At 39.4% G+C, this 21,119-nt stretch overlaps 1 protein-coding gene across 1 annotated transcript in view; it reads right to left on the bottom strand.

Annotated features, from left to right (window-relative positions):
• Positions 1 to 10,584: 10,584 nt before the first annotated feature.
• Positions 10,585 to 21,119, bottom strand: part of LOC126234528 (lachesin-like) — a 344,777-nt gene continuing 334,242 nt past the window's right edge. Inside the window, exons 8-9 of the mRNA XM_049943226.1 lie at positions 15,073 to 15,157; positions 10,585 to 10,781 (exon numbers count right to left, since the gene is read on the bottom strand). Coding sequence (XP_049799183.1) covers positions 15,081 to 15,157 — 77 coding nt within the window. The 3' untranslated portion in view covers positions 10,585 to 10,781; positions 15,073 to 15,080. The remainder of the gene's footprint in view (positions 10,782 to 15,072; positions 15,158 to 21,119) is intronic.

Below are 21,119 nucleotides of genomic sequence, written 5' to 3'. Positions count from 1 at the left end.
TTAACCGACAGGAAGAAGATGCTGTGATATGCAAATGGTTAGCTTTTCAGAGTATTTACACAAGGTTGGCGCCGGTGGTGACACCTACAAAGTGCTGACATGAGGAAAGTTTCCAACCGATTTCTCATACACAAACAGCAGTTGACCGGCGTTGCCTGTTGAAATGCCTCGTCTAAGGAGGAGAAATGCGTACCACCACGTTTCCGACTTTGATGAAGGTTGGACTGTAGCCTATCACGATTGAGGTTTATCGTATCGCGACATTGGTGCTCGCGTTGGTCGAGATCCAATGACTGTTAGCAGAATAAGGAATCGGTGGGTTCAGGAGGGTAATACGGAACGCCGTGCTGGATCCCAACGGCCTCTTATCATTAGCAGTCGAGATGACAAGCATCTTATCCGCATGGTTGTAACGGATTGTGCAGCCACGTCTCGATCCCTAAATCAGCAGATGGGGACGTTTGCAAGACAACAACCATCTGCACGAACAGTTCGATGACATTTGCAGCAGCATGGACTATCAACTCGGTGTCCATGGCTGCGGTTACCCTTGACGCTTCATCACAGATAGGAGCGCCTGCAACGAACCTGGGTGCACCAGAGGAAAACGTCATTTTTTCGGATGAATCCAAGGTCTGTTTACAGCATCATCATGGTCACATCCGTGTTTGGTGACATCGCGGTGAACGCACATTGGAAGCTTGTATTCGTCATCGCCATACTGGCGTATTGCCCGGCGTGTTTGTATTGGGTGCCATTTGTTACACTTCTCGGTCACCTCTTGTTCGCATTGACGGCACTTAGAACAGTGGACGTTACATTTCAGATGTGTTACGACCCGTGGCTCTACCCTTCATTCGATCCCTGCGAAACCCTACATTTCAGCAGGATAATGCACGACCGCAAATTGCAGGTCCTGTACGGGCCTTTCTGGATACAGAAAATGTTCGACTGCTGCCCTGGCCAGCACACTCTACAGATCTCTGGCCAATTGAAACCGTCTGGTCAATGGTGGCCGAGCAACTGGCTCGTCACAATACGCCAGTCACTACTCTTGATGAACTGTGGTATCGTGCTGAAGCTGCATGTGCAGCTGTACCTGTACACGCCATCCAAGGTCTGTTTGACTCAATGCTCAGGCGTATCAAGGTCGTTATTGCCGCCAGAGGTGGTTGTTCTGGGTACTGATTTCTCAGGATCTATGCACCCAAATTGCGTGAAAATGTAATAACATGTCAGTTCTAGTAAAATATATTTGTCGAATGAATACCCGTTTATCATCTGCATTTCTTCTTGGTGTAGCAATTTTAATGGCCAGTAGTGTATATAAATGATCTGGCAGAGCGAGTAAGTAACAGTGTGTGGCTATACTCTGATAATCCTGTTGTGTATGTGAAGGTGTTGTCATTGAGTGCCTGTAGGAGGATACAAGATGACTTCGACAATTTTTCTAGTTGGTATGACGAACGACAGATAGCCCTAAATGTGGAAAACTGTAGGTTAAACTAGATGAGCACGAAAAACCAACCCACAATGTTCGAATACCCTGTTTGACAGTCACGTCTGCTGTGAAATGCAGCATTAGGCTCCTCTCTCACTGGTTGCAGGATTGTTGTCCACAGTGGCACTATCGTTGCCCACAGTGCTTCATGTGAGCTGACTAGATAGGTGCTTACGCACGATCGGCTAATGTCATTTTACATCCGTCCTACCTCTCTGATCTTGTTCGAGCCGCATTCACGTGTCTGTGAATGTTAAAACAACATGACTGAGTATAAGTTTGCCGAATACACCGACATCATCCTTCTGCACGACGAAGCTCACGGCAACGGAGGATATGCTTGTCGTCTTTATCAAGCTCGTTATTCATAACGTCCGACTTCATCGAATACCTTTTTCAGCACAACATAGAACAGCTTCGAGAAAGAGGTACCTTCACCGTCGGCAGGACTGACCATGGTACTCCAAGGAGACTCCCAACACCAGGATTGGTAGAGGCCGTTCTACATCGCGTTTCCGTTTTGTTTCTTTGGTTGTTAATGTTTGGAACCGTATATAAAGTGATGTATTGCGTCACGCCTAGTAAATTACTTGTAAAAGTGGTAGCGTTACCAACATCTTTTCAAATGGTTGTAGCATTGGTTCCAGTTCAAAATATTATTACTCCGACTCGTCTACAAGCCCTAGACGATTGTAACGAGAATTTTGGAACATCCTGTATATGCACCAAAGACTGTGCTGTAATTGGCTTAGTGGTGTTACTAGCATTTTCTTCAAAATTGATTACCTTTTCTCTACAAACCGGATACAACATGTAACTCTCTACAGTCCAAGGCCTCTCCACACCACTAAACGTAATGAATAAATATAAATCAATAAATGAAATAGAAGGTTTTAAGTTCTTCGGTGTTTATATTGATAATAACACGAATTGGACGTAACATCGTACATGTTTCCTTAAAAGTCTAACCTGTGTAACTTCTGCATTACAGATTTAATTTTTGGGATGAATATACTTGGTTGTGGCCTCATTTCTTTGGGGGGGGGGAGGGGAGGAGGGATGTGATTCGTCATTGACGAAAAAGCGTCTGGGCACAGACGCATGTAAAAATGAAAATATGCAATATACAGGGTGCCCATAAAGTCCATTTACAACTTCAAAATTTTATTACAACGGCAGTTGTTGAAATATTTTAACAATATTTCCTTTATTGTAATCACTGTTTAGTAAAGTGTTTATGTATACTAAAATTTTGTGTTTCAATTACTCTGTTGATGGAAGGAACTGAACCTCTATAAAATGACAACTCCTCAAGAGAAGGCACAATGTGTGTCCTGGTTTATTGATACAAAATCGGACGTTCAGATCCAACGAAACTTCGGAAAAAAGTATGGAAGAGATCCATCATCGCGCCCTTCAATCCGTGCATGGCACACAACATTTATGGAGACAGGGACAGTGTTGGATAAAGGGAGGAGCGGGCGACCAGACCAAGAACATCCGAGGAAACCATAGATCGCGTTTATTAACGTCTTCACTGTTTCACCTACGAAGTCCATCCGCTCTGCTGCCAGACAGATGCAACTACCACCTTCAGCTGTGCATAAGGTCCTCCACAAGAACGTACGGTTGTACGCTTACAAAGTGCAACTGCAAACACCAAACGCCCCATTGGACGACCAAGGCAGCGCTGGATGGACGTCCTGGCGAAAGACCTAGCAGCCCTGGGAATTGAAGACACCTGGAGGAACCGGACACATAACAGGAAGGAATGGAGGCAGTTTGTGGAAGCATCGCGTGGTCTGCAGGGCCTCTGATCGCTGAATATCTATCTATCTATAAGTGAATACTAAAGTCTGGAAGTGTAGTTCTACTACAAGTTCCTTTTTATTAAGTGATTTCCATGGTTCCCTCTCTTTAGTTTAGGTTTAGCTTTTTCTGGTTATTACATAAACGGATTTTCTGTTTTGGAGTGATTCAGCTGTTAACAGTTATTAATCGCAGATTAAATGTGGCACTTTTCTGCTGTCTTAACATTTACACTGTATTTTAAAGCCATGTAATCGTGGTGTTCTCACTTCATGGTTAATTAATGAATGACCATAAACTTATTGGACTTCTCTTACCCCTCATCGTGTTAATGATACACAGCATAAATCTCTTTCTTTCAGAAACTGCTGACACTCGCACATTGGGTTACACTAAGTAGGCCAACTTAAGGCAAGTCCAGATCATATCTTACTAACTGAGTGTATTTCTGATGGGATGAATCTGCTGCAATGCTGTACGTTGTTTAATTTACGTTGAAAGATCCGAGGTTGCATAATACCTGGGTGACCTATTGCCGCTGCAGAGGGAGTCAGTTTACGACTCTGAGCCTCTTCACACTTTCGGAGAACTGGGGCTGGAGTGGTGCATTTGATACACACAATGAAATCACCATTATCGAATATATATTGACATTACGCTACACTTGTGGCAGAGCCTTCATTGTGCTGATAGCTAGTGACCTTTTGTACATAATAGCTCTCTTAACGACTGAAACTAAATATCAACTTAATGAAATGAAAATAACCCCACTATATAAACACCAGCTCAGTGAAGTTATTTTTCCTACTTACATAACAGAACTGGGTTCAAATGGTTCAAATGGCTCTGAGCACTATGGGGCTTAACTTCTGAGGTCATCAGTCCCCTAGAACTTAGAACTACTTAAACCTAACTAACACAAGGACATCACACACATCCGAGGCAGGATTCGAACCTGCGACCGTAGCGGTCGCGTTGTTCCAGACTGTAGTGCTTAGAACCGCTCGGCCACCCCAGCCGGCAACAGAACTGGACAAGAAATGCCTGGGGCGTATGGGCTAAATCGGAAATCGAGCAGCACTCATGGTTCGGAAAACTGTCTTTTCCGAAAGAATGCTACAGTTGCTGAAGATGACGGCTAAAACACAATTTCCCCTTTAATGTCGTAGAACAATTTTCAAAGATTTAAGCAGATTATCTCCATATGATTCTCTTGTTTCTAGTCTTATTAATAATTTATATCTGAATTCCATGTTGTGTTAATGCATTTTGTGGAAACAAACACTACCCGGGCATGTCTGCATACTGTGTCGCCAGTGATTCGTAAGGCGCGCCTGGAAAGGGTCAGTGTATCTTTGTGAAACACCCTGTAGTGTGACACATTCATTTACTGTTTGCATGTGACCTACTTCAATCAACAGCAAACATTAATTTTGTATCAATAACACACTATTTTTAATAATCTACCGTTTATCTATCCCCTGCAACGCGGAAAAATTGAACTGGACGTTTTTCGTAGAACATTTAATTTATTTTAGTTACGTATAGTTCAGTTAAGCATAATTTTCGCTAAAAGCGGCCTTTAAACGCCCACTCACCCACACGCTCACACTCCACTGGTTATGAGTTTTAATATGTAGTCCACTGAATTTCTACCTACCACTGTACAAAAATTTGCTACTATAAGAATTGTTTCACTTCATTTTCTTTCGTTGGCTGGACTATCAACTATAAAAATTTTTCAGCACCTACATAACAATGTAATAAATGTAATAGATAATAAAATGAACTTCAAATACGAACTTAAAAGATATCTGCTTGTCAACTTCTTCTTCAACACAGAACGATTTCTGTAAGTAACGTATGGTATTTTTTCTGCAAGTAACGGACGTGTCTTCTTTTTCCATGGAAAGAGGAGCGAGGTTGAACATAGTTAAGTGTCAACTATTACATGTAAAGTAAAGCAGTCGAAACATTCATGGAAACTGTCATAATGTTGTCACATTTTTCATTGAAGGAATTGCGCTATCACAGTGAAACTGACTCACACCACAACGAGAGGTTGCCATTGTGATAAGGGGAACAAGAAAATAATGAAACTAAATTAACGAAACTGAACTGGGCAAACGTTAGACACTGAAAACATGTTTTATGATCATGGTGACATTAACCTATCAGTTCAATGTTTTCCTCGCTTAGGGACACTGCTTTGCTCGTCTTATGACTGTTTGTATATCTGTGAAATTCACAAGACATTTCCACTCAGTGTTGCATCCAACTAGCAAAATATTCTCACGTAAGCGGAAAAACAATTTTCACGAAGGGGAAAACTTAAGTATTATAGACGACAAGACACTTGTTCATCTGATGATTCCAAAGTGCTCGACGGCGCAGGTTCAGTCGTAAGATTTATACGGCTTTTCTGTTGGAATAACTTCGTGAGAAGAATTTCAGATCTAGTTCTGTTGAGTGATTACGATACCTGTCGCCACTTGAGAAACAATGTAATCAAGTTGCAGTCCCTAGTACATAATCAATTCTCTTCGCCAAGGCTCACCAATGTACTGAAATATACCTGATATAATGTAGAATATTTAGAGGATCGCCAGTGACTATTTGAAACAATTCTGAATTTTGTTTTATGTTGTGCTCCCTGTCGTATATATTACGTGAATAAATATCGTTTATTTTATGTGTAAATAATGTTGTCAGCATTTATTTACAGTTTATCATTATTGTCATGATTCCTCATTGTTATAATGAGTTACTTATTATTTTCAGTTAACAAAATACATATGTTTGAAACAGTAAGCTATAAAACAAATACAAAAAGTGAATATACGCGCAAAATAATTTAAAACATGAACCAGATACAAGTAAAATAAATGGCTAGAAGTTTTCATTTTTCCAAATTAAATACTAGTGGAGGAGCATATTGCAAAATTTTGAGGTTACTGCAAAATTTGATTATACTGTTTTCAATAACGGTAATTACATATAAACTTTTATATGAGGAACATTTTTTACATATCATCGCTTAGAAGAGTCTTCCCTCAAACCTAATGTGCCAAATTACATTTCGGGGTGTATCTTACCCCCTGAAAGTGAAACTGGGCACAAAAAAGAAAAATACTTTTTACATTATTTTGGCTCCCTTACACAGCTGCCAAGATCGTTTATTGACTCTGTTCCTTTGTCAGTGTAGAACATCAGTTTTTGAATTTATACAAACTGACTCTTACTGGTACTTGTAGTTTTTTCACTTAGTTTATAGCAGCAGTTCGTTTTTACTCATTGTGTACATATTCATGTTACAAAACGTAGAAAACGTTGAAATATTAAAATATAAAGATCACTTGGGGTTACATAACTTACCTTTCGTTTTCACACCTGCCTCCGAACTTTTTTTTTTTTTTTTTTTTTTTTTTTTTTTTTTTTTTTTTTTTTTGGTCATCAGTCTACTCACTGGTCACTGGTTTCATGCAGCCCGCCAGAAATTCCTTTCCTGTGCTAACCTCTTCATCTCAGAGTAGCACTTGCAACCTACGTCCTCAATTATTTGCTTGACGTATTCCATTATTCCATTCTCTATCTACCTCTACAGTTTTTGCCCTCTACAGCTCCCTCTACTACCATGGAAGTCATTCCCTCATGTCTTAGCAGATGTCCTATCATCCTGTCCCTTCTCCTTATCAGTGTTTTCCACATATTCCTTTCCTCTCCGATACTGCGTAGAACCTCCTCATTCCTTACCTTATCAGTCCACCTAATTTTCAACATTCGTCTATAGCACCACATCTCAAATGCTTAGATTCTCTTCTCTTCCGGTTTTCCCACAGTCCATGTTTCACTACCATACAATGCTGTACTCCAGACGTACATCCTCAGAAATTTCTTCCTCAAATTAAGGCCGGTATTTGATATTAGTAGACTTCTCTTGGCCAGAAATGCCTTTTTTGCCATAGCGAGTCTGCTTTTGATGTCCGCCTTGCTCCGTCCGTCATTGGTTATTTAACTGCCTAGGTAGCAGAATTCCTTAACTTCATTGACTTCGTGACCATCAATCCTGATGTTAAGTTTCTCGCTGTTCTCATTTCTACTACTTCTCATTACCTTCGTCTTTCTCCGATTTACTCTCAAACCATATGTGTACTTATTAGACTGTTCATTCCGTTCAGCAGATCATTTAATTCTTCTTCACTTTCACTCAGGATAGCAATGTCATCAGCGAATCATTGGTATCCTTTCACCTTGTATTTTAATTCCACTCCTGAACCTTTCTTTTATTTCCATCATTGCTTCCTCGATGTACAGATTGAAGAGTAGGGGCGAAAGGCTACAGCCTTGTCTTACACCTTTCTTAATACGAGCATTCATTCTTGATCCTCCACTCATATTATTCCCTCTTGGTTGTTGTACATATTGTATATGACCCGTCTCTCCCTATAGCTTACAACTACTTTTTTCAGAATCTCGAACAGCTTGCTCCATTTTATATTGTCGAACGCTTTTTCCAGGTCGACAAATCCTATGAAAGTGTCTTGATTTTTCTTTAGCCTTGCTTCCATTATTAGCCGTAACGTCAGAATTGCCTCTCTCGTCCCTTTACTTTTCCTAAAGCCAAACTGATCGTCACCTAGCGCATTCTCAATTTTCTTTTCCATTCTTCTGTAAATTATTCTTGTAAGCAGCTTCGATGCATGAGCTGTTAAGCTGATTGTGCGATAATTCTCGCACTTGTCAGCTCTTGCCGTCTTCGGAATTGTGTGGATGATGCTTTTCCGAAAGTCAGATGGTATGTCGCCAGACTCATATTCTACACACCAACGTGAATAGTCGTTTTGTTGCCACTTCCCCCAATCATTTTAGAAATTCTGATGGAATGTTATCTATCCATTCTGCCTTATTTGACCGTAAGTTCTCCAAAGCTCTTTTAAATTCCGATTCTAATACTGGATCCCCTATCTCTTCTAAATCGACTCCTGTTTCTTCTTCTATCACATGAGACAAATCTTCACCCTCATAGAGGCTTTCATTGTATTCTTTCCACCTATTTGCTCTCTCCTCTGCATTTAACAGTGGAATTCCCGTTGCACTCTTAATGTTACCACCGTTGCTTTTAATGTCACCAAAGGTTGTTTTGACTTTCCTGTATGCTGAGTCTGTCCTTCCGACAATCATATCTTTTTCGATGTCTTCACATTTTTCCTGCAGCCATTTCGTCTTATCTTCCCTGCACTTCCTATTTATTTCATTCCTCAGCGACTTGTATTTCTGTATTCCTGATTTTCCCGGAACATGTTTGTACTTCCTCCTTTCATTAATCAACTGAAGTATTTCTTCTGTTACCCATGGTTTCTTCGCAGCTACCTTCTTTGTACCTATGTTTTCATTCCCAACTTCTGTGATGGTCCTTTTTAGAGATGTCGATTCCTCTTCAACTGTACTGCCTACTGCGCTATTCCTTATTGCTGTATCTATAGCGCTAGAGAACTTCAAACGTATCACGTCATTCCTTAGTACTTCCGTATCCCACTTCTTTGCGTATTGATTCTTCCTGACCAATGTCTTGAACTTCAGCCTATTCATCACTACTATAGTGTGATCTGAGTCTATATCTGCTCCTGGGTACGCCTTACAATCCAATATCTGATTTCGGAATCTCTGTCTGACCATGATGTAATCTAATTGAAATCTTCCCGTATCTCCCGGCCTTTTCCAAGTATACCTCCTCCTCTTGTGATTCCTTCCCCTACAACTGCATTCCAGTCGCCGATGACTATTAGATTTTCATCCGCCTTTACATACTGCATTACCCTTTCAATATGCTCATACACTATCTCTATCTGTTCATATTCAGCTTGCGACGTCGGCATGTATACCTGAACTATCGTTGTCGGTGTTGGTCTGCTGTCGATTCTGATTAGAACAACCCAGTCACTGAACTGTTCACAGTAACACACCCACTGCCCTACCTTCCTATTCATAACGAAACCTACACCTGTTATACCATTTTCTGCTGCTGTTGATATTACCTGATACTCATCTGACCAGAAATCCTTGTCTTCCTTCCACTTCACTTCACTGACCCCAACTATATCTCCTCACATAGCAACTTAAAAACAGAAATAAAAATAATTCGTACCGTACGTATTTTGCCCAGTATGAGTTTTATTACAAATTCTGAACTCCCGGTTTTACATGGGTTTCATTAAATTGCTTTGGTCATCAGTCCATGTAGTCTCACCTATTTTAATAAATGTTGATGTTCACTTACTTGGACTTGATGTGTCTTAGATGTTCTCCACAATGCCACATGTATATGTATCCCATATCTGTGTACTGGGTACGCTGTGGTTGTTGTATGTACACGTTGTTTTACATAACTTTTGCCCTTACCAGTATTGTTAAAATACTAATGGAGAAATACATAAAATATTTGTTGTTAGGTACTTGACAGTGGTCGAGTAAAATCAGTAGTGTCCATCTTAACAATAAACTTATGAATTCAGTCGAATAGGAATTAAATTTTTATTTCACTTTGTATTTGGGGAATTTTTGATAAAATAAACAGCTTGTCTTTAGTCCATTTGTGCAGAGAGCAGAAGTAATGCTTCAGTTCACTATTTTGACAAATACTTTTGTATATTGTCTCTCCAACACGCTACTGAAAACAAGATTTGTCCCTTGCCGATGTGTACTAGCAAAAAAAGCCTTTATGGAAGGAAAATAACTGATTTTACTACATTAATGCAGGCAGGCTCATACTTCATGTATCTATTTTTTTTATTTACAATCCTCTGAGTTTTCTCCCAAACAAAAACTGACTTTCTTTTCATTCGCAATGATAACATAACTGATTTCCTTCATAATACATAATTTAGGAAAATTACAACATGAGAATGAACTGAAAAACTTTCAGAATCAGTGTAGTGCAGTTGTGTATCAGTCCGAGATTATGTGACTGTCATTATTCTTACGTGAAGTTATTGATGAACGATTTATGACAATCAGATAATCAGTGCTTCTTGCAGAACACATACGAGTGTGATTTCATTCCAAGAAATTGTCATTTCAAGACACTAGTATTCTTGCCTCTGTGTAACCAAAATTTTGCAGAGGGGAAGCACGATAACAAATCTCTTACGTCGATTTAGGAATGTGACGCCTCCAATGATTGTAGTGTCAACTAGGTAACATCCTACCTGACGTTCCCAGAGTAAGTGATTTTAATTCACAGAGGTAACATACACTGGACAAGCAGGCGATAAATGTTGAAAGGGTAAAGCATTTTATTTGACAGTTATTTACACGAGAGGATGAGATTATAATGAGAGAGCGAAGCATCAGATGATGATGGAGCGTGGTAGCACCAATGTCCTCTGGTGACGTTACACTGGCTGCAGATCTTCTGGAAACATCCATCTCTTTGAGGTACAGCCTTGTCTTCTCATCCGGGGATAGGCTGCACCTGTGACATGTAGATTGGGATCATTAGAAAACTCACCGTAAGCGCTACCTCTGGCTGCTGCTCATATGACACTACTAGTTACAGTTTTTGTGTTTCCATGTAACAAAGCCAATGATGTCCAGTTATTTTATTCCTGATGAATATCCACAAGTTTTAAACAGATGGAGGGATGGGTAATTATTCCGTAATTTCTCCAATATTGAGTCCAAACCACCAGTGTTAAAACTCGCGGTCGTGCAAAAGTATTCTACATGTTACAGATGTAGTAAGCAACACCTGTGGCTGATCTCCAACTTATTTTTTCTAGTAACTTATTCATGAAAATATCGCGTCTTCGAAAATGAGAGGAACGTAAAGCACGGAAGGCGAAAGACAAATGAATGTAAAATCTACTACAAGCTTAAAATAAATGATTAGTAATATTAGTAACACAATTGTAATGAGAATAATTACTTTCCTCCGGCGTTATGAAGAGGTTCTTTATAAAGTAGGAAGGATCACGAGTACAACTGGATTCATAAGAACACAATAACATCAATATATCATTACCAGTGTTAACTCCTCTTGCATGACGAATATCAATTTTTATCCGTTAAATTGTCACCGGTGTTGGTCACAGATGATGTAACATGGATTTTCATGTGATTCAAGTATTTCCATTCAGAAACAGTTGTTAAATCCAATTATTCTAGGTGATTTCAACTTGTAGAAGTGTGTTTAGTATTTCTCACGATGTTCATAATGAAAAATTTTCTTAAATATGCTAACTGCATAGCATTTACTCGCGACAGATATTTCACACTATTACAGTCGTAATGTAGAGAAGTAGTGTTGATGAAAAATCCCATGTCTTTTGATCTCCCTGAACAAATATTTATGTGCCCTGAAAAATTACATGCACAAAGGAAGTGTATTATGGTTATCGTAATGTGGTACCTTGTGTTACGTTCATAAATAAAATTAGATAATTTTCACTACTTGTTATGACGTTTACAGTATTAGCGAAACAAATCGTACTGAAATGATTTACATTTTTGCTTAACTAGTTATGGTACATGAATTAGACCACTACGAAAACTCGTCATAAGTAAGAAAGGATGAGATTCTCAGTTTAAAAATAAAAATAACAAAAAAAAAGGAACTATCCGAAGTTCGTCCTCACATTCGACGAGAAATAGAGTTGAGAAGAAAATTCCGTTTCTTAAATATCTGTCGGGAAGTGGACCAACTCTATAATAAGTTTTACTCTGCCACTAGGTTGACCATTTGACACATTAAAGGTGGAAATTATGTTCATCCTGATCTCCGAAGGTAAACATTTGAACTTAGGGTGAGGACGCTATTTGTGTACTAGGATCAAGAACTCGATGTGCTTTATAATATTAATTTGCCATCAGTGTTGAAAATGTTTCTTGTTTGCCCCTGTGGTTATAGATATTTCTATTTCAAGTTTCAATATTTTTGTAGCTTCTTTTGTATTTTTAAGTGCCTTTCAGTAGAATGAAGTCATCACAGTCTTGATCGAACCACCTCCATCTAGCTTTTACAAGACGGTAACTGCAAATTTGTAGTGCAAGTCCAATTTGTAATAGAATTTTGTGTCTTGAAATTAATCCATATTGTGGTGAAATACGCTAGATGCGCATTTACATCTCCCTTGTATGCGAGCCTATTTGCGTAAATAAAATTTCGACTGTCTTACACCTTATACGCATTGCGATGCGGTGTGCTGGACCGGCAGCTGCTCTCTCCTTGTGTAAGGGAAAGAAATTCTGCAAGGCGCCCTACAGTATATGCTTTTTTACAGGACGACTTCGAAGAACTATAGTTCCATTTTCAACAAATCATTTGAGTAAACTCAAGTAGTGTAGTTATGCCATGTCAGAGTGGTGTATTTTCAACATTTGGTGAGAGTAGCTGTTGACATACCAATGTTTATACTATTTCCTTTCCTTATACTAGGAATTATGCATGATTTTTGTCTCACACGTAGATGGTATCAGTCACGGAAGAGTACTGCTGCGCAGATCTCATTAACGATCACGTCCCGAGTGATATGGTACGTCGCCTCTGAGGGTGCACGAATTAAACTACTGGCCATTACAATTGCTACACCAAGAAGAAATTCAGATGATAAACGGGTGTTCATTGGACAAACATATTATACTAGAACTCACATGAGATTACTTTGTCACGCAATTTGCGTGCATAGATCCTGATAAATCAGTACCCAGAACAACCACCTCTAGCAGTAATAACGGCCTTCATACGCCTGGGCATTGAGTCAAACAGAGCTTGGATGGCGTGTACAGGTACAGCTGCCCATGCAGCTTCAACACGGCCACAGTTCATCAAGAGTAGTGACTGGCGTATTGTGAGGAGCCAGTTGCTCGGCCACCACTGACCAGACGTTTTCAATTGATGAGAGATCTGGAGAATGTGCTGGCCAAGGCAGCAGTCGAACATTTTCTGTATCCAGAAAGGCCCTTACAGGACCTGCAACATCCGGTCGTGCATTATCCTGCTGAAATGTAGTGTTTCGCAGGTATCGAATGACTGGTAGAGCCACGGGTCGTAACACATCTGAAATGTAATGTCCACTGTTTGAAGTGCCATCAATTCGAACAAGAGGTGCCCGAGACGTGTAACCAATGGCAAACCATACCATCACGCCGGGTGATACGCCAGTATGGGGATGACGAATACACGCTTCCAATTTGCGTTCACCGCTATGTCGCCAAACACGGATGCGTCCATCATGATGCTGCAAACAGAACCGGGATTCATCCGAAAAAATTACGTTTTGCCATTCGTGCACCCAGGTGCGTCGTTGAGCACACCATCGCAGGCGCTCCTGTGTGTGATGCAGCGTCAAGGGTAACCGCAGCCATGGTCTCCCATCTGATAGTCCATGCTGCTGCAAACGTCGTCGAACTGTTCGTGAAGATGGTTGTTGTCTTGCAAACGTCCCCATCTGTTGACTCAGGGATCGAGACGTGGCTGCACGATCCGTTACAGCTATGCGGATAAGATGCCTGTCATCTCGACTGCTAGTGGTACGAGGCCGTTGGGATAAAGCACGGTGTCCCGTATTACACTCCTGAACCTACCGATTCCATATTCTGCTAACAGTCATTGGATTTGGCCACCGCGAGCAGCAATGTCACGAACGGTAAACCGCAATCGCGGTAGACTACAATCCGACCTTTATAAAAGTCGGAATCGTGACGGTAGGCATTTCTCCTCCTTACACGAGGTATCACAACAACATTTCACCAGCCAACGCCGGTCAACTGCTGTTTGTGTATGAGAAATCAGTTGGAAAATTTCCCTATGTCAGCACGTTGTAGGTGTCGCCACCGGCGCCAACTTTGTTTGAATGCTCTGAAAAGCTGATCATTTGCATATCACAGCATCTTCTTCCTGTCAGTTAAATTTCGCGTCTGTAGCACGTTATCTTCGTGGTGTAGCAATTTTAATGGCCGGTAGTGTACTTTGGAAATGACGTTATCGAGGACAGCCAAAAAGCAATGATAGTCCGTTGACGTACCCTGTCACTCAGTATTTGTGGAAATTTTTCATTTCGTCATTCTTTGTGCCTCTACTTCATTTTACAAGACTGTGTCAATTATGGGAAGGGTTCTCATTAACATTATAGTTTTTATCTATGTTAACATGCAGGAGAAGAAAGGAAGTCTTAAGCGCGGAAAGAGTAAACTGTTAAAGATGTGGTGGACGTTATGATACGGTGATTTTGGTTTTAACAGGGTGATGAAAGATCTAAATTGAAAAGTAGCTTCTATGGTGGACGCATATATATGTGACGTGACAAATTTGGGTGAAAGAACGCCAGAAATAGGCAAGCTGGAGCATGGGAATTAACGAATACATCTCCAGGACCACACGTATCAGTTAACAGTGATGGAAATCGTCACTGAAGATGCTTCCTAAATAACAGAAGCTAAACACGTATCGCAATAAACAAACTGCCTTTAGTTAGTTGCATATACGTAACATACCTTCACGAATTTAAAGCAACTAAGAAAAGACGGAAAACCGAAAAAAATGACGAGAGAATAGTTTGTCGATGCTCCTGATGCCAAGCATTATCCAGTCCCATATATTTAGCGTAACCTCTCAGCGATTCTGCAATCTGTTTCAGAGTTTGAATAACGAAATTACACAAAATCTTAGGAAAAAAAACACCTCTAGAGGCACTAGGAAGACGACGAGCAGGTGTGCGCTAAGGCGTGAGCAACTGATGTGAGAGGCGACAATTCGAGATACGTACCTCTGTCCTCAGAGACTGCAGTAGGCTGTGACCAACACCAGGACCAGTGGGGGCAATCTTCCACTCAGACTGGAATGATGGCAACCTTCGAAAGAAGAAAATCAACCTTGATGTAAACATTCATGTGAACATTTCAATATTTATCATCTGCGTACAAGGAAATGGTTATACGACATGCGTTACTGCCTTGCTGCATTCCGGCTGACAATGCACTAACAAACATGTCACACACGGTCTCTTTCAGCTACAAGTTGCTCCTCATTTGACAGTCAGGAGCGGTTAACGTAATCCAAAGAGCCACAGGCAATTTATACTAGTTGATTAAAAAACGTAATCTAATCACTAGTTGAAAGAGAATACTTAGCAGCTAGTAGAGACTGAGAGCTCTTCCAGTCTTTTAATAGGATTTACATGTACAATTTGTAACACCAATATCGATTAGAAATAAATTTATTCAATGTAACTATGCATCTGTGTTTAGGAAGTGTTTGTTCTTTGTTAGTTAAAGGTCATTGATTTGTGACAGGAAAGTTAAAGTTTGTAATATAAATATTATAAAAGCTAAATGATGTTTAAAAATAATGAAATTTTACAATATATGTATGTTCATAAACAAACATTTGTATATTGGAAGCTGGTTCATGCATAGGAAACCTATAATGTGAAAGGTAAAAGCTGTAGGGAAGTCCCTCCGCAAGGAATTGGCTTGGAGTGATGTAAAAGGTGGTTTTGGCGGTCGAACTGGGCGGCTACGTGGTGGGAAAGGTACGCAGTCGGTGGCTAGCCGTTGCACGGTACACATCGAGGGTGCCAAGGGAGGCATTTGGAAGCCGTTTTGTATGGAAAGTAGCTTAGGATGTGTAAATGGCTGTTGCATAGTACTTTCGGCAATACAGAATGGTTCGAACACGATAAAAATCCGTCGCCAAAAAGAAATTGTAAAGAGCATTAAACATCAAGAGCAGTGAGTAGAGTTAGCCGCCACGTCGCTTGCCACCACTACTTCGCCACTTCTCTAACAACTTCAGGCACACAGATATGTATTCCAGCGTGGACCAGTAAATTTGTGTGACTGTTTTCAATAATAATCTAAGTGTTATAAACCCGTGTTTTTAACCCGAACTCCATCCTAATCATGGACGGAAGCAGAATCCCCTCCTAAGTGTGCAGAAAAACGAGTATCATGTTTCTAATTAACTAGTGATTTGTTTCTCTGTATTAAAACTGCAAAAATTCATTGCCAGAGAATGTAAAGGTTACTGTCTAAAATACCTGCTTCTGTGGTTATGAAAAAGGCACGTAAGTTTAAACTTATTTGAAACGTAATTTAGTTTTGATTGCTAACATGAACAATGGATTCTGTTTTGATTAATCGAGCTGAGTGTTGAGTAATTTGCTTTAAACATTGAAAACATAAATTATGCCAAGTGGGGCTAAGAACTAATGTTGATTGAATTGAGCTTTGCTTCTGAAATAATCATAGAGTTTTCCTACAGAGACAGTATCAGTTTATGGGTCCCTATTATGTTCTTCTCATATCAGAAAGATAATTGGGATATTTATTGCTACTAAAGAAATCTGATACTTTTATGTAAATGTGAGTACAAAAAAGTGTATATGTACTATTGTTTAATTTTATTTGTGCTATTTATTTGTCAGTTAAGCCAGAACTCTGTTCATGCCCAACTTAAGTTCATTGTTTCCTGCAGTAACATCTCAGTACTGAGTTACATAATGATTGCGATTGTAGCTGTTATTATTATTATCATGAGTGAAGTACAATCTTGCTTTCTATGATAACTGGTTTGTGCATTAGTGATAACTACTGCTGCCCACATCTTATCGCCCTGTGGTCGTGTGTATCCAGTGTACTACTCAAAGGGAATCGTAATGAAAGACACTACAACTACTAATGTTGAATTTTCTTGGAACTAATGTTTCAAATTAATATGCCTAATTAGGCTGGCGACCGTTTATTGTTTCATTCGTATGAACCTTTATACTTTCGTTATACTCAAAGTAAAGCCTGTATAGTTTACAATAAATTGCTTTATAATCGAAATTACTGTAGTTGAAGATATCGCTGGGTCAACGTGAGAATACGTAATGGTCTTTAACTTCGGAGCTACAAGCTCTAGAATGTAAGCTGGACAGTGTCATCTGTAATACCAGCACTGTATCAGGTCGTTTGTATTAACGCTTAGGACACCTGTGGTCGTGGGGCCAGCATGAGAAGACTTTGGGGTCGTCTGCTTTCGAGCCACCATGTTCTACAACGTGCACTGAACAGAGTACTCTGAAACGCGGTGGCAGCACTGGCACGGAGCATTGCATTACGTCGTCAGCCCTGCCACAGAGCACCGACTATCCTGCTTTAATGAGGGATTAAGTCTCCTGACCTTCACGTCCTATACTGCAATATACAATTTCACTGTCCACATAATAGAGTCTTTACATAGTAAAATGGCACCAATAGGAATGTTGTGTGACTTGTCCAAAGCATTTGATTGTGTGAATCATGACATTATGTTACAGAAATTACAATTCTATGGTATAAATGGAATAGCATATGAGTGGTTTAAGTCATACCTACAGAAAAGGAAGCAAAAAGTTTCCTTATATGGGTCAACTGATTTTAATAAGTTTGCCACTTCATCTAACTGTGGGGAAATTACATTAGTTGTTCCACAGGGTTCAATCAAGGGTCCCCTCCTGTTCTTGATATATATGAACGACCTCCCTTCCTATCTGAAACAATAAGCTGAAATGACACTGTTTGTTGATGATACAAGCATCATTATTAATCCAGTAAAGGAAACTCCAACTGAAAATGATACAAATAAGGTATTTGGAAAAGTCATTGATTGGTTTTCAGCAAATGGGCTTGCTCTAAACTTTGAAAAAACAAACGGCATCCAACTTTCTGCTGCAAAATGTACAGTTCCTTCAATAAATATAACCCATCAAAAGAAGTCATTAGACAGGGTAGAGCGTACTAAGTTTTTGGGTGTACATATAGATGATAATCTTAATTGAAAATTTCATATTTTGGATCTTCTAAAGCGACTGGGTTCAGCATTTGCAATCTGAATAATTGCCGATTTTGAGGATATAGAAATTAGTAAGCTAATATACTTTGTGTACTTTCACTCTCTGATGTCATACGGAATAATATTTTGGGTAACTCACCATTTTGATAAAAAGTATTCACTACCCAAAAGAAAGTATGTATGCATCTTTTTAAAGTATTGGTAATTCTTACAACAGCCTCACAGTACATTTACTCATTAATGAAATTTGTTCTCAACAACATGGACCAGTTTAAAAACAACATTGACACTCATTATTATAAAACTAGAAAAAGGAAGACTTACACTATCCTTTACTCAACCTATCTTTGGCACAGAAAGGGGTAAAATATGCTGCTATAAAAATTTTTCGACAAATTACCAGATGAATTAAGGTGTCTGACAGACAGCAGTAATAGCTTCAAAAATAAATTGAAATCATATCTCCTTGACAACTCCTTCTATACTATAGATGAATTCTTGAATAAGAACAAATAAATCTTGATATATAGTATATGCATTTTGTGCCATTTAAGGGAATGGGGTAAATAATACAAATACTATTCTTTAACTCTGCATTGTAAAAAAATCTTGTTTCATATGTGCATTTCTTGTGCACTTTACACGTTCCACATCATAACGGCTACCGTACCATGCGATTGATCTATAGAACACGCAACCAACTAACTAACTAACAACACCCTGTCACCTGTTCGTTGCTTCACCGTCTTTCAACTGCTTTCCATGGATGCCCATGACAGCAGCATGCGAACAACCTACCAGCTTCGCCGTCTCCGAAACGTTCTTTCCCACACGCCAGGTTGTAAGAAACCCTCTTTGGCTAATCGCTTATGTCAGTATACTTCCCCACCTCGGACTGTATAGCATCTGGAATGATTCACCACTCGTCCCTGCTCCACTTACTCTTTCACTCCCGCATCACTTGCCCAAAGCGCTACCAGATGGGATTCAGTCTCGCAGAGGGCAATGATCATAATACCTAAAATGCCTACAAATACGGTGTAACAAAAATGACGGTAGAACTTTGACTGGGCATTATTCACCTATAGGATAGCGCACATGTGGATCAGGAAACGCTTCAGATTCATGTTAGAATATATTGTCTACAACATTTCATATTAACAGAACGTATCAGCTTAGCAAGTCTCCTTTCCCTCCTTTAGCACTGATACTTGATTCTAGCGGTGTCGCATTGAATCCCAGATACGCTGATGTTCCCCTGGCTTGTTGTTTCTAAGTATGACAAAAAAACGGTAGAAGGGCCATAACTGTTTGGTAACAGTATTGCAGATAAATCATTGGAAACAGCACCCACAGTAAAATACCTAGGTGTAATCGTCTGAAGCGAGCGTAGTGGAAACGATACATAAAACGAGCTGTAAGCTGATGCGTACTGAGATTCACTGGACTAGCCCTAACAAAATTAAATTGATCTTGTGATGTTGCAACTCTTCCCGTTATGTCCGTACTTTCTATGAAAATAGGAAAGAGGAATTCCGCCTTATGCAAGACTATTTTTTTCTGTTTTGTTTCACTCAGACATGTTTCAGCACTTCTGTGCTTTCTTCAGTGGGTTATTTATTATTTCCTAACTGTAAAATTGTTGTAATACATTAACATTTGGCGAAACTTTCGGTACATAATATTTACAGTTGTGAATGAATAATTGTTGTAAAATATTATACATCATTTGTTCACAGTTGAAATATGTATTAACGACCTGATGCACTGTGTGTTGTTTATAACATTATGTCAAAGTTCTATTTATAGCTTAATTGGCGAAAAGAGTGGATGTATGCATTAGTTTACATTCTTACATGATGCTATTGGACATTTATTTTGGTAGCTATTCTGCTCCACAGTCTACAACGTCTCATCTGCAAACAGCAAAACATAATTTTTGTATTTCTGTTTATTATGCATTTACAAACGGAAATGATTACATATCAGGTTTCTCGTGTGTAACTTACGGTTTGGATGTTCTGGTGCTTTCTCATATGTTGCTGGCGAATTGAATAGGCTTATTTCGTGGCCTATGGTCGCTTACACTGCACTTCCTCCGATTTTTCAAAACGTAAGCAGAATTTTCACCGGCATTACGCGTTGTTGTGGCTGTGTGGTATTCATTTGTGTCGTAGTGTTTGGCTGGGTGAGTCGCCCGACTTTGAAGTGTATTTGGCATCTTTCGTGTTTCGTTTTGTGTGTGTGTGTGTGTGTGTGTGTGTGTGTGTGTGTGTGTGTGTGTGTGTGTGTTCAGGACTGAGGCAGAAAGAGAGACCACAGATCTTGAAATCAGCCTGTTCACTTCACCAGCGACATATGAGAAAGCGCCACGATATCAAAACTGTAAGTTACACAAAAAATCCTGATATATACTCATTTCCGTTTCTAAATGCATAATAAACATAAAAATAAAAATTACGTTATGCTCTTTGGAGATGAGACGTTGTAAACTGTGTAGCAGAATAAAATAAAAATCCAATAGCAACATGTAAGGTACGTTAACTAATGAATACATTCAATATTTACGCCAGTTAAGCTACAAATAGAACTTCGACATAATGTTATAAACAACACACAGTGCATGAGGTCGTTAATACATGTCTCAACTGTGAACTATGAACAAATGATGTGTAATATTTTACAACAATCATTCATTCACTATTGTAAATATTATGCACCAAAAGTTTCGCTAAATGTTAATGTGTAACAACTATTTTATAGTTAGAAAATAATAAATAACCGACTGAAGATAGCACAAAAAGTGCTGAAATATGTCTGGGTGAAACAAAACAGAAAAAAGATGTCTTGCATAAGGCGGAATTCCTCGTTCCCAAAATAAAATTCATACGTGAAAGAGGTGTTTACAAAACAGTTATTGGCAGAATCTTGACTATTAATCGTCAACCTGCGGCTAATACGACGTGGGATCGAGAGTGGCATGGATGTGTATAGAAG

This window comes from Schistocerca nitens, chromosome 1, assembly GCF_023898315.1.
Source record: "Schistocerca nitens isolate TAMUIC-IGC-003100 chromosome 1, iqSchNite1.1, whole genome shotgun sequence".
In the NCBI taxonomy this organism is placed as follows: Eukaryota; Metazoa; Arthropoda; class Insecta; order Orthoptera; family Acrididae; genus Schistocerca; species Schistocerca nitens.
This window is presented reverse-complemented; position numbering and strand designations above follow the sequence as displayed.